Source organism: Citrus sinensis, chromosome 8, assembly GCF_022201045.2.
Source record: "Citrus sinensis cultivar Valencia sweet orange chromosome 8, DVS_A1.0, whole genome shotgun sequence".
In the NCBI taxonomy this organism is placed as follows: domain Eukaryota; kingdom Viridiplantae; phylum Streptophyta; class Magnoliopsida; order Sapindales; family Rutaceae; genus Citrus; species Citrus sinensis.
The window spans coordinates 13,709,044-13,727,643 of NC_068563.1; the positions used below are offsets into that span (position 1 = coordinate 13,709,044).

The window sequence follows — 18,600 nt, forward strand, 5'->3', positions numbered from 1 at the left end:
TGGTCAAAGTCAAATGGATGCGCATCCAAAATGTGCATCGGTGTGGTCCATTAATTGTTCTTATCCAATATCCACGCCAGCCCATGGTTTTATTTTATCTTGTTTTGCTGTCACCATGTTGTGAACCTTGTTACGTCACGCTGACACTAATATAAATGACACGTCATCAATTTCTAATAGGATTCAGAGTCCGGGTAGGGATGGCAAAACTTCGGATCAGGTCTGTGTATTGCAATGACCGGATTTTGTCTGGATACAATCGGTCTGGATTCGGGTTTAGGTCGAGTTTTAATTTGGGTACCCGAATTTTATATTTTTTAATATTATATGTGTATATATTTTTATATTTTTTGATAATTTTATAAGTTTTAAATTTATTTCAATAAAATTTGACATGAAAACATAAATTTTAAGTATTTAAAACTTTATATATGTATAATAAATTAGTCAAATAAATATAAATATTTAAAATAATATATATATATTTTAATATTTTTTAATAAAATTTGAATTCCAAATTTATCAAGTGATACTCAAGACTGACCCGACTTCATATCCGGACTAAATAATACCCGACCCATAACACCCGGGTACGGTCCAGGTCCAGACCGAACGAATATTTTTACAACCTCTAAGTTCAAGTTACCGTATAAATAATCATTTCTGATAAGATTTGGAGTCCACGTTACCATATAAGTCATCATTTGTAATAGCATATTCAGTCCACGTTACCATATATAAGATCATCAAATCACGCAATTTCATGTGTTAATTGGATATCGTTATTATGGTTTTTTCCAATAACGACTTGCGATTATGAGTAATAATATAGCATAAATATTTTTGAATAAATTGATGTGACATATTATTTTTAGTTTAATTAAAAATATGATAGGACTCATATGATTTTTTTAAAAATAATTTTATCAATTTATCACATCTTGTTACATCAATTTGCATAAATTGTTTGTAACTCTACAATTGTTTCTAGAATATCTATTGAAAAACGAATAAAATTATGAAACTAGATGATCCAACTGCATGCGTGATAGAGACTATCTCACTTCAGATTATTTAAACATATTTTTGAGGTATCTAAAGATAGAAAAAAAAATTGTTATATTTTTTGTTATCCTCATCAAGAGCTTCAAAACAACAATACTTCTAAATCCAACATCATTTATCCTATCTAGTCTTTGCTGAAAAGTGTTCTTCAGTATAATGCTAAATTACATTATAAAAGCAAAATTATCTTTTCATAAAGATTTCCTAATAAATTCCAGACCTATCAACGGTAAGGTATAAAAATGGTATTATTCGAAACTTTGAGTGCCAAAATAATAGATTTCAAATGTTTGTAATATCTTTTACCTTTTATCATCTACAAGGTAAAAAATGTTGAAAATAACTCACAAGTGATTATTTTGAGTGGGATTCAATTAGAGTAAATGAAACTTTGAAATTGTTTTGGATACTCCTTTGTAAGTACCTCAGAATGATATACTTATGTATTCAAAATAATGCTTAAGTGAATGAGAAATTACCACGCACCCATAGAATTAAAAAAAAATAAAGAAAATACATTTATCCATCATGGAAAAGAGAATTAAGGTACAAAAAGTTGATATATAATTACTTATGTGTATATGGGTAATAATATAAGCATATAGACTTTTTTACACGCAAGGAGGTGCAATCATAACCCAATTAGCTTGACTCATATGCACCCACATCCTGCCTATGCAACTGTATGCCCAAATTGTGTCAGGTCGGTCTTATAAAATTATAAAATTTAAGGTAGTTGTTACACCTCCTTATTTAAGACCGAAATGCCCCTCCCAATGTCTATAAATTGATTGCTCCTTTCATTTTAAAGACCAAAATTTCCCTCTCAATGTCTACAAATTGGCTGCTCCTTTCATTTTAAAGACACTACATGCATCGCACAATTCATTATTCTTTTGACGTTATTTCGTATTTAAGAGGTCGAGCACACTGAAAGTTCACTTTGAAACGATCCAAAGGTGTGTTGAAATTAATTCGTCATGAAATAGTTGCCATTCAAACCTAAAGCACCTTACAATTTTGTCACTTATCCGACTTTGTTTATTATTGCTGTTGTTGTTGTTGCTATTAAGTTATATTGCAATTTATTGTACTTATAATGTTGCAGAGGTGGATCCACCTCATGACCAGTGAGGACTAAGCCCCTGCTGGAGAAAATAATTTCAAAAAGAATTAAAGAGAAAATTACTTAAGTTGTTAATTAGTCCCACTAAACTTATAAAAATAGCCCCCATAAACTTATAAACTCATAAAATTTAAACTTTAGCCTTGAGAATTATAGAAGCCCACACTTTAATTAAAAAAATACAAATCCATAGTAACTCATATGAATAGTTTTACTATTATTTAACTTAGTTCCTATTAAATCTATTAAAATAACTTTTACAAATTCATTAGCCCATAAAATTTTTATTTTCACGTCTTATTGTTTATAAATTAGCCACTGATAATTTTTTTTTTTTCTAAAAACCGCCATTGTTATGTTGCATATTTCTAACAGAAAAATGGTAATTTCCCTTCTTTTCCATAAAAGAACGTAGAATGACGAAAAGAGATTTGGTTATTGAGCAATAATTACAGCTATGAATTCTAAAATTCTTGCATCTGATAACTTGAAAATGTTTATATTTGCAATGTACAGGATTGGTTGTTATTATTATTATTATTATTTATAGAAAACCGGTTTTTTAAAGATATTTGGTAAAACAATAAAATTTGTTTGAAATGTTCATAGAAAAATTGAAATGCATTAATAATTTGAGGTATTTCCTTAATGAGAGAACAAATGCTTTCCAATCTTAAAATGATGTTAAACATCTTATAAAAAAAATGATATTAAACAATTTCAATAAATAAATATTTATTACCGAGTGAACAACTTGTTTGTATTACAATAAAATGTTGTGGGGCTCACATCATCGGTGGCGAAGAGATTGGAATTGGGACATTGGGTTAAGTCAAAAGATAAAATGCTTGCTTTTAACCATTAGTAAATTTTAATTCACCCAAATAGAATAATAATCTTCAATTTATTCTTCAAAAGTTTGAATATTTTAATTTTTTTTCTTATTTATTTATAAGATGATGATAAATGAGGGGTGCATTGATTAATTTTTTTTTATCCTTTTAATAAGAAATGGGGGCAAATTAAAAATTATCATTCTGTCAAAATAAATTCAAATTTACCCTACAGACAATTATCTCTATATCTTAAGGACCAATTTAATATTGTTTTTAGGAGATTCAAAAGTGATTTTGAAAAGTTAAAAATTAATTTGGTGTTTCGTAAATTTTTTTACAAGTTATTTTTGGCAAAATCATCCCATCTTATCACAAATTTTGAAAAGCAAAGAAGGAGTATCTATTCATAATCTGATTTTGAAAATAAATTATATACTTAATACAATTTCATATATATCCTTATATATATTATAAAAATTTAAAATTATCCTTATTAATTAGAAAATAAAAAATAAAATTAATGATATAAAATATTTTATATACATAATAAAAATATTTTATATACATATTTATAAATGTGTAAATAAATTTTATTTAATATTATATCCAATTAAGTTATTTATATTCTTGTGATAGTTTAACAATAAGATTTACCAAACACATATAATTGTCTTTAAAATTCACAGTAGTTTTAAAATAATTTTTTTCAAATGTTTAACTAATTCTCATTACAATTAATTATTTTTATAGTATAACTAACAACAATTATTTTAATAATTATAACATTAGTAAATTGACCCTAAGTCATATTGTTTGAAATTTAATTTAAAACTATGTTTGATTCATTTATTGAATGAGTTTTGGTGTGCTACGGTTTCACACAAAATTACACAAAAGATTTGGAGGGACAGGGCATAATGGACATCATTCAAGCTAGCATTATCACATATGTTATTATCATTCTTCAAGCTGGCATTATCAACATTATTGAATTCATCAACCAATTGATAAATACCACATTATTTGAGATAACTTTTTAAGATAAAAAATTTGGGATACGTACTGCTACTCTAATCATTATATCTTCTCCATTTCATCTCATACATTTCAATTAGATTTATTACAAATTTACCATGTTGAGTGTATCATAATTGAATCTTTATTTCTTATTTCCACCACAGCCTTACAAGTTTATAAGATATCTGAATTTTCACTGTATACAACCAATTTATTATTGTTTTTTAAACCATTTTTTAAAAATAAAGTTAGAAATTTCTTCAAAATTTTCCATATTTTTTTCTAGCACATCAATTTTGACCCTTATCTCGCAAGTCCACGACAACAATGAATCCTTGATAACATTATATATTTTAAATGTGCCCCATCTAAATTTTATTTAAAACCTTTTTTCTTTTCTACATTCTTATTTTGACCTAGGATGTTTCGCCATCGGCATGGGCAGACCCCACGGCCACATCATAGGTTCGCTCTTCTCTATCTCAATTAATCTAAGATGCAATAATTATTTCAAGAACCATTTTGCAAGGTTTCCTAAAACCAATAAATGATCTTGCACATTTTATATCAATACTGAACTAATATTATAATAATTCTTAAAATAAATGATGGTACTAAATCCTCATAATTTACCGAAATAGTCATAAAAATTCAATTATTTTCAGAAATAATCACAGAAATCTTTCTTAAGTTGATTATGTCCTTTAACTATAGTGACACACTCAACTGTATTTTATTTAATTATTATTGTTTAAAATGGGACTATATGACTATTATGAAAATAAATAAGTCTCTTTGATAATTTTAACATTACCAATGGGGTATCTTTGACATTTCACCAGGTTCGGTCAAAGAAAGCATGGGTGTCGCCCGCGTGCAACGAACGTATTTCCTTGTTGCTTCTTCCAATTTGCCTCCTCTTCTCATTCATTTGTAAATATAAAATACTATATAAAACGAAGAACCACATGCTTCAATTTAAAGACGAAACACAAACAGCGAAGACTCATTCAGCTTTGTTGTTGTTAGAAGAGAGATAGAGATTACTGGAGAGAAAGAGAGAGAGAGAGAGGCTTAAACCCATAACAAATACAAGGGGAAAATAATTAATGGCGGCGTCTCTCAACATATCTTCTCCTTCAACTTCAGCTCTCTCTTCTCCTCCGTAAGAAAAAATTCTCTTCAATTTTGAATGTTCTTTGTAGTATATATGTGTGTATATAATCAATGGCTTACAATCAATTTAATAATTCTATTTCTAGTTATGATGCTTTTATTTTATTTATTTTTTAATTGAGGTCCCGAGGAGATTCTTTTTCTTTTAATTTTTAAATAAGTTGATTAGATCCAACATGCTAATGGATGTTGAGATTTTGTATTGAAATTTACTTTGTTCGTAAAACAAGACAAGAAAAGTTGATTTTTTTTTCCAGCTGCTTTAAGGCTTTGTTTTAGTTTATGCTATTGTAAGGGATTTAACAAGTGATAAAGAAGGGATTGCAGCTTTATAATTGTGATTAGATATGTGTAACAAAACTTTTCCTTACGGCATTATGAGATCTGCTATAATTATTCATATAGAAGTTGAATCAAGGAGCTTCTGTTTCTCATCTTCATTGTTTAAAACTGTTGGAAAATCCCAATTTTCGTATGGTCTAAGAAAGGATTATGTCCAAGAAGGACCTCAATAGGGATTCACTGAATAGATGCTTTCCCCAACGATTTCTGTACACAAGGAAAATGTTTGTAGTATATTATCAATTGAACTCTTTACCAGGGAATTTTGAAAATTTGGTACTTTTTATGCTCAGAAAAATGGAGTTATTTTGGTAATCTGTTGATATTCATTTTAAAAGTTCTCCATATGCAAACCTCAACTAAAAATGCAGTGATCTGTACTATGTTGGCTAGTGTTCTCAACTTTATTTTTCTGTTTTCTCTGTTGGACAGTGTTAAATTTAATTTTGTTACATTAAATTCTTTGCAGAGCACGCAGAAATGTGAATTTTGTTAGTGGATTTCCCAGTACGAAGTCACTTTTGGCAAATGGGCACTCTTCATATTTGGCCTTTGTAAAGCTAGCTACTAAATCATCCATTAGTATCAAGGGTGTCGGCAAAACTAGAGCTACACTGATATCTGGAGAAGGTGACCTTTTAGCTTATCCCAATGGCAATAACCTTGTGGCCGAAAGTACTGGTGCTGATGATCAATTGGTGGGGATTGAGTTACAACCGGATGCAATAGCATTTGGAGCACTTGCAGCAGATACCGCTCCCACAACTTTTGGATTTTCCAGTGATGATGATGAATTTGATTTGGATAGCCCTACAGAAGGTTTTTCTTCTATCCCCGAGGCCATTGAAGACATTCGCCAAGGAAAGGTTAGTTGTTTCTCAAGTTTGAAATGTGACCTGTAATATGGTATTAAACTTGTTTCCTGTTTCTTACATATCATTTCACTTATCTATTTTTATATTCGCTGATTGGAATAAGCAATGCAGTTTGTCGTGGTCGTGGATGATGAAGATAGAGAAAATGAGGGAGATCTTATAATGGCAGCACAGCTCGCAACACCTGAAGCTATGGCATTTATTGTAAAACATGGAACTGGAATTGTTTGCGTGAGCATGAAGGGGGAAGATCTGGAGAGGCTGGATCTTCCTTTAATGGTTGCACAAAAGGAAAATGATGAGAAACTTTGTACTGCATTCACAGTGACAGTGGTATGTATTTTTCAACTTGATGTCTAAACATTTGGAATGTATGATCATTTTCATGTCCTCAGTGTGTTCTCTGGATCATAGTTTCAATAGAAATAATGCAAATGGAGAAAAATATGTTTTTGAAAGTTTATTATAATAGTATTTCACCTCGAAAAAGCAATTGAATTATGAATGAGATAATTGACAACCTAATCATGGGAAGTATCCTAAATACGTTGATGCAATGATTGTAAATCAAATGATGCTCTCACCGATGAGCTTCTCTGAAAAGTTGTTGGGTTATATAACCAATTGAGAAGAGTTTTTGTGATATTTAGTTACATTAAGTTTATTTTTTTTACCTCATTTTAATCCTCTTTCTAATCAGCTTTCACACAACCTGCCTATTATTATTATTTCTTAGACTATTATTTTGAGCTTGACTTTTTCATTTAACCTGATTTTGAAGGATGCAAAACATGGAACAACCACAGGGGTCTCAGCTCGTGATAGGGCAACAACTGTTTTGACTCTTGCTTCTAGGGATTCAAAACCTGGGGATTTCAATCGCCCGGGCCATATTTTTCCTCTGAAGTACAGAGAGGGTGGAGTTCTGAAAAGAGCTGGTCATACAGAAGCTTCTGTTGATCTTGCTGTGCTAGCTGGATTTGACCCTGCAGCAGTTTTGTGTGAGGTTGTGGATGATGATGGTTCCATGGCTAGATTACCAAAGCTTCGTGAATTTGCTAAGAGGGAAAATTTAAAAATTATATCAATTGCTGATTTAATAAGGTAAATTTGGTGGGCTTCTTTATGAACTTATGACTTACCTGTTAGACTGCTTCATCAAGATCTAGTGTTTGATTTTGTTTTATTATATTTTTGTTTTCCTGGGAATAAGTTTTTTTCTTTTTTGGATGTCTAGGTGTACACATGCCCTTTTTTTTTTAAATTTTTTAACTTATTACTTTCGAATGACCAATTGCAATTTGTTTAATGATTGGCAGGTATAGGAGGAAGAGAGATAAACTAGTAGATCGTTCTTCTGCTGCAAGGATACCTACGATGTGGGGTCCATTTACTGCTTACTGTTACAGATCAATTTTGGATGGAATTGAGCATATAGCAATGGTTAAGGTGAGCAGTGTTATTCAGATACTTTATTGTAAATTTGATGTGTGTCATAACCTGTTGGTATTGCATAATAAACTTGCGCTTATAATTGTGCCATTTAGATCTTAAGGATCACAAATGTAACCGGTGTATCTAGTGAATTGTGTTTTTCACAATTAAAGTAACTAGAAACAGTATGATTTTTCTTTCATCTCTTTGTTGTTTGTTTATTTGCATATTTATGTTTTAGTTTTTTTTGGGGTATGCCGTACCATTTGACACATATAGACTGAAAAATGAAATTTAGTTTTACATCATAACACTAGTAAAAGTCCTCTATGTCGTTATCTTTTTGTGCATGCATCCAAGAGCATGAACATGTCAAAAGATTTGAGATTATGGGATTACCTTTTGGCGTTATATTCAAATTAGTAGAGGCTTTTCTAAGGTCCTCTTAAGGCCTATTTGTTGAGTTGCTACTGACTACTACATACTGATAAGATATTTCTCCAAACTTAAAGTAGATTCTTATAATTTTCTTTTATAAAGAGAAATTTGAATTAAAGCATGTGATCTGAACAGGGTGACATTGGGGATGGACAAGATATTCTTGTGAGAGTGCACTCAGAGTGTCTCACTGGAGATATATTTGGATCAGCCAGATGTGATTGTGGTGATCAGCTTGCACTTGCAATGCAGCAGATTGAGGCTGCTGGCAGGGGTGTATTAGTTTATCTCCGTGGTCATGAGGGAAGGGGCATTGGTTTAGGCCACAAGCTTCGCGCTTATAACTTGCAGGACGATGGGCGTGATACAGTTGAAGCAAATGAGGAATTGGGATTGCCTGTTGACTCACGGGAATATGGCATTGGTGCACAGGTACTTAAGAGAGTATACAACACTTATAAATGTTTTGCTTAAGAAACAAGGTTTTGCATTGGCATCTGCAGTCTAATATGCGTTCAGTTGAAATCAAGAATTAAGTCAATGATTTATCTGATTACGTATGGAGTCGGGAATCATATTATAGTAGATTAAAATTTGCAAATTTATTATTTGAAACTATTCCAACCCTAAAATTCTTTGGAACATTTAGTTGCATTTTTATATTTTCAATTTTATTATCAAAACTGTTGCAAATGTTGAATATATTGCCTTATCTGCAGATGCTAAGGGATCTTGGTGTTCGAACAATGAAGCTGATGACAAACAACCCTTCGAAGTATGTTGGACTCAAGGGTTATGGTTTGGCTGTTGCAGGAAGGGTTCCCCTAATAACTCCCATTAAAAAGGAAAACAAGAGATATCTGGAGACTAAACGTGCTAAAATGGGTCACATTTATGGGTTAGAATCTAATGGCCGGTTAACAAATCTCATTAACGGTAACGGTAAGCCGAGTATCAAATCTTCATCTGATACTGTATCTGACTCGTAAGCTGCACTAATTTACTTGGTTTGGACACGTGATTCAAGTACGAGTTGAAGATAGACTCTGGCATGACAAAAAGGGAAGCATTATCACCTCAGAATACAAAATTTATTTATTGATTCAAATTCAATATTGTATGCATACATAAGCAGCAATTCAAACAATTTCTATGTTGATGTTGATTGCACTGATGAAGAGCGATTCATTATTTTTCTCCCTGGTGTAAATTAGCAGAAGAAATCCAATTATTTTGGCTTGTCCTTTGATAGGCATGCTAAGTTCCTAAATTTTGTCTATTGGTATAATTTTCTTTTCATCAACATTGCTAGGCCATGTAATCTTTGACTACTGACCTGCATGACATGATCCAATATTTATTATCATGGGGAAGAGATACAAACGCTATTATTCATCACTTTAGGCAGAGAAAGTTGTAAAATAAGCACGTACTCATCTTTAAAAAATCTGCGTAACTCAATAGGGTGAGGATGTTTTAGGTGGTTTATGGTGTGTTTGAGATTTGAGGTGTTGTAGCTTTTAACATATAGTTGTTGTGAAAAAAAAGTTATAATTATAAAATAAAAGTAAATAATATGTAGTAAATATAAATTTAAAATAATAATTTTAACAAAATTATTAAAGATATATTAGATTCTTTATTATACAAGTAAAAAATTATATCAATATAATTTTTAAGTTACAAAACTAGTGTTTACCAAACACTTTACTGTTGTAATTTTTAAAATACAACTGTCCAATCTCAATCTCAAACGCACTTTTAGTTGCTAGCACACATCACTGGGGGTATTTTTGCCACATGTATTTTTCAAAACTTAATTTATTATAAACACAAAGTGGATTTGTGGCTAGGTGTCATTGGGTGATGAAGTTCTGATGATGGCAGCATCCAAACTCTCAACAATAAAGTTGGGAGTTATAAAAATATTCGGTAGAATGACTTGCTCTTTCAATTGTGTTAGTTCGACGCGAGTTTTTGTTTCTGTATTTTGTACTCAACACTAAATATAATTGAATTTTAATCATTTGATTGTTTTGGAATGTGTTAATTTTCTAATCTAACACTTTTGTCATAGTTGTAAGTTACCCCTAAACTTGTCTTTTTGTGATCCAATGCAAGAATTGCAAGTTATTCCAACGGCAAGCATGTTTTTGCTTAGATTGTTAGCATTGCAATCCCTGTTGTTTCTTAAGAAGTCAAGGGAAAAGAAATATAATTAGGCTGTGTTTATTTTCTGCAGTGAAAGTGAGGAGTGTAGATTCCTTCAACTCTAGTGTTTATTTCAACAAATTGGAGAAAGATTGGGAATCTCATTCCGTGGGCCCCACTTATTTTTAGAGCAGGGAGTGGGAGTAGGACTTCTATGGAAAGAGGTGGGAGTGAGAATTTGATTTAATATTTTATATTAAATCCACTCCCACCTCTCCTTTTTCTACTATTTTTTTAATTTAATTTGATTTAATATTTTATATTTAATAAAATAAAATAAATAATATTTATTTAAATAATATTATTATATTTAACTAAATAATAATTTGCATTGATTATAAGTTTAAATTACTCAAAAATAATATTATTATATTAATAGAGAATTAATAAATATTACTATATGTTATCTTTATTTAATAATATAATATTATTATATTTATTTTAAATATAATAGTACTTTATTTATTCCATATTAATAATTAATAATAATAAATGGTTTATTCTAAGAAAATATTAATTTTGTACTAAATAATATTATATTAATAAATGCTAAATTTAATATAATTATATTAAATAAAATAATGTTTCATTTTATATTTACCATTCTTTTTATTAAATTTATTATAATTATAGTTAATAAATATTTAAATAATAATATTATATTTAACTAAATAATAATTGGGTTTGATTCTAAGTTTAATTTACTTAAAAATAATATTATTATATTAATAGAGAATTAATAATATTATTATATACCATCTTTATTTGAAAATATAATATTATTATATTTATTTAAAAATAATAGTATTATATTTATTTAATATTTATAATTAATGCTAATAAATATTTTATTTTAAGAAAATATTAATTTCATACTATGTTAATAGTAAAAATATTTCATTTATATTGCCCTTATCAACAATTTTTAATTTATATAATGAAAATTAAAATTAATAAAAATTGTGATGTTCATAATTAAGAATATTAATAATTATTATAAATTTACAAATATAATAAAATAAATGTTTATTCATTAAATATATTTTTATTAACTTTGTAATTAAAAACTATAATTCTTTAAATAAGGATAAAATTGTAATTTCAAACTATTTACTCCAAATCCAAGACAAAGTAAACACATAAATTGGATTCTGATCTCCATTCCATGCTTTCATTCCAGTGCAAGTAAACAATCTCATTCCCAATCCACACTCCCAATCCTAGGATTCTCACTCCTTAGGATTTCCACTTCAATCCAAAAGTAAACGCTACCTTAATATCTTACTGTCATTGAATCCCCTATTAATCATCCTCCTATCTTCTCCTCACCGAACCTATAAGACATTTTCATATTGCCATTTTTTGTCTTCTGTCTCAATATTGTTTATTTTATTTTTTTAAAGCTGAAATTTTTTATTTATTTCCTAAGTTGTTAAATTATAGAATTGAACTGGGAAATATTTTTCTGCTTTCATTATAGCAAAAAAATGGAGCCAAGTATTGGTAGATTAACTATCCATTTTTGTTTCGTGTATATTTGGTAGGATTTATTATGAGTTTACTCATTACTATTTAACACAGATATAATTCAGATAAAGATTTCTAGTAATTTTATTGATTTGATTTTTATGAACTAAAATGAGAAGAGATTTTGTGTCCTTTTTAGCTTAAGAGATAGACATAGATAGATCAAAATCCTTTAATTGGTCAAAACTTAAAAAGAGTTGTTCATTGTTTGGTTATTTTCATATTTGGCCAAAAACTTATGGTTTTTAAGTTTTTGATGACAATGATATAATTTGACATGAATAAGTTGTTCGGCAGCACTACTATCCCAAACATGCTCTTAGTGTGATTTTTGTCCAATCAAACTCAATATAGTTTCAACACTTGTTTAAGCATTTTCTTTTCAATGTTAGTAATTAAAACTTTGAAATTGTAGTTGGGAAATGGAAAGGATTAGAGAGAATATGCAGAGAGAGAGAGAGAAGTTGAATCTTGGGCCTCTATATATAATAAAAATTAAAACTATTTATAGTTATTAACAAAATTAATCATTAAATTTATTGATTGCGACAAAAATTGCCAAATTAAGCTGAACATTTGAGAGTAATCACCATTGGACAGTAGTCAAAGGAGGAATCACCACATACCTCACATACTCAACGAAGTAGGTACCATTGCTCCCTTGAACCACACTTACATTGCTCTAATCCCTAAGTCAGCTAAGCCTAGGAAAGTCACGGAGTTTAGACTAATAAGTCTATGTAATGTCATTTATAGAATTGTTGCAAAAGCCTTGGCTAACAGACTGAAAACTATCCTTCAAACCGTGATAGCCCCATCCCAAAGTGTTTTTATCCCCAATAGATTAATAAAATACAATATTATTGTTGGGTATGAATGTCTCCACAAAATTAGATATAGTAAAGGTAAAAAAAAGGGGTTGGTGGCGTTGAAGCTTGACATCAGCAAAGCTTACGATAGAGTGGAATGAGAATTCTTAAGGCTGACTACCTCATATTTCTCAATTATCATCAATGGGACTCCTAAGGGCATGATCACCCCCAAAAGGAGGCTGAGACAGGGATGCCCCTTGGCTCCATACCTATTTATAATATGTGCAGAAGCAATCTCTAATTTGTTGGTACAGGCAAAGAGGCAAAATCAAATGCAGGGGCTGAGATTTGGAACACATATATCTATTTCACATCTCTTGTTTGCAGATGACAATCTAATCTTTTCCAGAGCTTCACTCAAAGACTGTCAACACCTCAAGGACATATTTGATCGATATGCAGCGGCATCTGGACAAATCTTCAACTTTGAAAAGTCTTGCATGTTTTTTAGTGGTAATGTCTAGGAGAATCGAATTTCAGCCATTAAGAGAATTTTCCAACTCAATGTGGTCTCGAAGAATGAGAAGTATTTAGGGCTGCCCTCTATGATTGGTAAGAAGAAGAAAGATTTTTTCAATGAGGTGAAGCTCAAGGTTTAGAGTAAGATTTTTGGCTGACAGCAGAACTGTTTCTCTAGTGGAGGAAAAGAGATCTTAATTAAGGTAGTTGCGCAAGACGTTTCAGCATATGCGATTAGTGTCTTCAAGTTCCCTCTAGGGTTGTGTGACAGTATCCAACAGGTCATTGCTAAGTTATGGTGGAGCAATAAAAAGGATAAGAAAGGTATTCCGTGGACAAAATGAGAAAAGATGAGCAAAGCGAAAAGTTGAGGAGGGATGGGGTTTAGGGATGTATCAAGCTTCAACCAAGCTCTAGTAACAAAGCAAGGACGGAGATTGATTCAAAACCCATCCTCGTTGGCAGCTAGAGTTCTAAAGGCAAGATACTTCAGAGAAATTGATTTTTTGAATGCTTCAATGGGTTCAAACCCCTCCTACATTTGGAGAAGCATAATGTAGGGAAGACAAGTGTTACTCAAAGGGTATAGATGGAGAAATGGCAATGGTGAAGACACTTCAGTGTTCAGAGGTAATTAGTTACCAAGACTAGCTACCTTTAAACCTATTTTCAAACTAAAGTTGCCAGCAGATGCCAAAGTTGCAGTGCTAATAGACAATGAAAACAAGTGGAAGGCAGGCTTGATCCAGAAGATCTTTTCAAAAGAAGATGTAGAGACAATTCTAAACATTCCTCTACCAAGAAGTAAGAGAAAAGATCAAGTGATTTGGCACTACGATAAAAAAGGAGAATATTTCGTTAAAAGCGGTTACCAAATAGCCCTTAGCATGAAATTCCTGGATTCCCCAGGATGTTTGAGCAGTAATAGCAGCAACTGGAGTATTATTTGGAAGCTCCCCCTTTCTGAGAAGATAAAAATTTTCATTTGGAAGGCGACAAAAAACCTCTTGCCAGCAACTGAGAATCTCTGTAAGCGTGAAATTATTCAAGAGGGCCACTACAAGTGTTGTGGAAATCGAGTGGAAAATGTTTTACATGCACTGGTGGCCTGCAAGGCAGCAAAAAAGTTTAGCAGCTCTCTCCTTTGGCTGATGCAGTAAAGGAGATGGGGAACCCATATCTGTTAAGAGAATTGATAAAGCTGCAAAGAAGTCTAAGTAAAGATGAGTTTGAGCTTCTCATGTGTTTGTTCTGGATTATTTGGCATGCGAGAAACAAGTTCGTGATTGAAGGGGCAAAGTTAGATCCAGGTATTTTGATGGCCAAGGCTGAAGCAGTGAGGGGCGCATATAAAAGAACCCAATTCCCAGATATGTTGAATGATAAGAACTTGCAAAAGGAGAAACAAGATGAATGGGTTCCCCCACCTCCAGGATGGGTAAAAATCAATGTTGATGCAGCCACTGACACGAAGAGAAAATTCTCTAGTCTAAGGGCCATGATAAGAGACTCCATAGGAAAATGCACAGCTGCAGCTATTAAACCTACCATTTATAAGTGTGATGTTTTGTATGCGGAAGCAGAGGCAATAAAATAGGGTGTTTGCATTGATAAAGAGACACGTCTGCTGGCAGTGATTCTGGAAACTAACTCTCAAGTGCTAGCTGATTTGATCAACAACAAAGGAGGCAATATGACAGAGATACACTGGATCATTTCAGACATTCAAGCCTTAATGAATCAATTAAGTCGTTTTGTGGTAAGATATGTTCCTAGATCGTGTAATACTAATGCTCATCTATTAGCAAAAATGGCGTTAGGAAAGACTGATCTTGTTGTTTTGAAGGAAAATTTCCCTCTAGAGTTTAAGCATGCATTCTTTGTTTTGGTTTAATGAAAGCTACACTTTCCTATCAAAAAAAAAAAAAAAAGTTAAACATTTGAGAGACCAACGCTGCAACAAAATTAATTTGTAAATGAGAGACCAAATTGACATAGTCAATAGTACATCAAATCTAATTTTTTGATTTGCTATAAATCTCTCTTAATATCTTTGAAAATTCAAAAATCCAAAATTATCTATGAAAATCTATCAAAATAAAACGAGAGAAGAACAAACAAGATTAAAAAAAGTTTTTTAAAAAAGAAAAAGGAAAAAAAAGATGGAGTACGAGAGGGATTGACAAGAAAGAGAGAAAAATAATTTTTAATTAGGGCTTATTTATTAAAATTTCAAAACATATAGTTTTTTATTATTTTCAAAAACCATGAGGCATTGTTGTGTAATTGAGTCAAAATTGGGGGTAAATTGGGGGACCAAGATAGTATAGAACAAACGTACTATTTAGATTTATATAGTAAGATTTATTCATATTTCATACATATACAAATTCATTTTTTTAATACTGTTATACAGGATTGTTATTGATATTACATCAGGTACTACAATTAATATTTACAAACAGATTGTACAATTGAGACCTTCTTCGTGGCATGTACTATTCTGAAGCGCAGTTCAGATTCTTTTAAACCCTCTCAAATATTCGAGGGCTGTCCACTCCACTCACATTTCGTGAGGGATAGACTGACTCAACTCAATTATTTGATAATTGAGGGGGGATTGTAAATAACCCCCATAAATACTTTTATGGAGGCTCGAATCCTTACACTCACACTCAACATTGTAAGTGCAAGGGTTCTCCCACTGGACCAAAGACCCATTGGTATATACAAATTCATTTAGATCGCAGATGGAGGGAAAAAAAAGCACCGTATCTCTTTTCACTTTCGTCCTAAATATTTTCTATTTTTTCAATATTTATTTTGAAGAGTGATGCTACAATTCGAAAATAACATTTTTAAATATTTTATCCTTAATGATATGATAATAAGTTGTTGGTGCTATATTTTGAAAGTGATATTTTAAAATATTCTATCATAAGTAATGTAATATTAATTACTTAGATGGTGGAATGGTTAAAGAAGTATTTCATAAATTACAAAAATTAACTGTTTAATAGAGAAATGATACACTTGGGATCAAATCTCTTGAGATATTATTTAGAAAGTGTTATGTTGTTATTTTCTAGATTACTATTAGCGGTACTTACCAAATCTAATCAATTTTTGTTCAAATATTACATATTTTATTTTAAAAGATTGCAAATATACAAAGAAAAGAAAAATATTATTGGATCATAAATGAAATACGATATGATTAATTGAATGGTTAATTATGCTGTAACCCGATTTCAATACATTTTAAATTCTAAACCTAAATTCAACAGAATTACTAGATAAGTGGCATGAGCATGACATGATCGATAATTTTGCCATCTTAAGTCAATCAAAATTTGTCAACTTTATCTTGTGTTTGTATTAGATTAAAATAATATTTTTTTATTTGAAATTTGAATAGGTTTGAATTTAACTAAGTGCCTGTTTGGTATGGCTTATTTAAGAGCCATAAGTGCTTATTTAATCGTATAAGCACTTTTTAAAATTTTTTATGGTGTTTGGTTATTTTTTTAATAGAGTTTTTTTAGCTTAAATAAGCTAATTTACCTCTACTAGTAAAAGCCCAAAATTTGAGCTTTTGGGAGTAGAGACTATAGAGCTTTTCTAAAAATATATAATATAAAAAATATCACACAGTTTAATGGTTCAAAAGTGCTTTTTTTATTGACTACCAAACACCCAATGACTTTTTGTCCAAAAGCTCTATTGGTATAAGCTCTACTGCTATAAGCTCTACTGTTATAAGCTCTATTTAATAAGCTGTACCAAACGGAGCCTAAATTTGAATATAAATATCTGAATGACATGTATTTTTTATTTTTAATACCAAAATATAAGTGACATCTTGTTCATTTTTATAAATAAAAAATATCTTAAAAATAGTTACTTAACACTTATGTAAATGATCATAGAAGGATTATATTTTATAATTTATGAAATAAGTATATTGAATAGAGATATTTTTGAAATATAATATTTACTTTCTATTCTGATATTTTTTCATTCAGATAAAAGTTATAAAAGTTTTTTTTTTCTATTCAAATGTAAATGTCTAAAAATTAGATATAAATTACAAAAAAAAATTAAATAAAATCTTAAAATAATAAATTTTTAGACTTTACATTTAACAAGCAAATCCTAATTGATCTTGTTTGAAATTGCCCCAAAAAGGAGTTAAGCGTGTACTTCAGTAATAACTATCCTTCCTCAAAACTATTGAATGTCATGTATGAAAAATGTGCACTTGCCAATTAGAAAAATTCATCTATCTATGTTGACGTGATACTTTACATTTAATAACAAAAAAAAAAAAATTAAAAAGAAAATAAACAGATGATGAGACAATAATATTTATAATTTTTGTTATTATTTATTTAATTTTATTCTGCTATACCAATTTGCATGAAACAGTAAAAGCAAATAACTATTTTTTCTTATCAGACTAAATTTCTAGATCAGTCACATAAAGTATCTTATCTGTTCTTTTTTTCTTTTTTAAAGTTTGAGTGATTATAGATATCTCTAATTTTTTTATTTTAAATTTCATTTCAAATAGTGTGGTATTTATTGAGTGATTAGTAATTATTTATAAAATTTAAATAAATTAATTATATTATCTTATCAACTAATTAATAAATACCACATTATTTGTGATATTTTTTGGGATAGAAAATTTCAGAAAAAATATTATTTTCGTTTTTAGGATAACAATTTTTTTTTGGAAAATGAGATTCACACCACATTTAGCACCACAAGTAGCACCAAACGGTGCGTTTCGAGGTAACTATAAATTACCACTGTTAATTGACAATTGCAACACACACGCTGTTCACAACACACGCGCTCTATCCCCACACTCCGTTCTTCTGTTCTTCTCATTATCGGCTCTCTCTCTCTCCTGCCCCCTTCAAATCCAGTAGCCGTGTATCACTTTCTCTCTACCGGCTAAATCCAGCAACCCAGGTCACTCTCTCTGTCTCCCCTCCAAATCCAGCACCGGTGGGTCACTCTTTCTCCCTCCCAAATTCACAGCAGTCGTGGGTCACAGCTGTAGTTGTCTCGTCATCGACAGCTGCCGTAATCGACTCGTGGAGGTAATTTGCTTCATTAGAATATCCTTATTTTAATAATTTACTGGTTAGAAACTTAAGTCTAACCAGGTATTTTCCTAAACTAATTTTTTATGCACCAATGTAAATAGCTAT

General features: G+C 30.5%; 1 protein-coding gene and 1 pseudogene across 1 annotated transcript; one reads left to right on the forward strand and one right to left on the reverse strand.

The window, feature by feature from the left end:
* The window catches only part of LOC127899326 (uncharacterized), a 106,968-nt pseudogene that overhangs the window by 45,615 nt on the left and 42,753 nt on the right, over positions 1-18,600 (reverse strand).
* LOC102621261 (bifunctional riboflavin biosynthesis protein RIBA 1, chloroplastic-like) lies at positions 5,003-9,579 on the forward strand. Its single transcript, XM_006492553.3, has 7 exons — positions 5,003-5,209; positions 6,032-6,428; positions 6,549-6,770; positions 7,219-7,541; positions 7,757-7,886; positions 8,445-8,741; positions 9,029-9,579. Exons 1-7 carry the CDS (start codon positions 5,154-5,156, stop codon positions 9,296-9,298), a joined length of 1,695 nt encoding a protein of 564 aa, XP_006492616.2. The 5' UTR covers positions 5,003-5,153; the 3' UTR covers positions 9,299-9,579.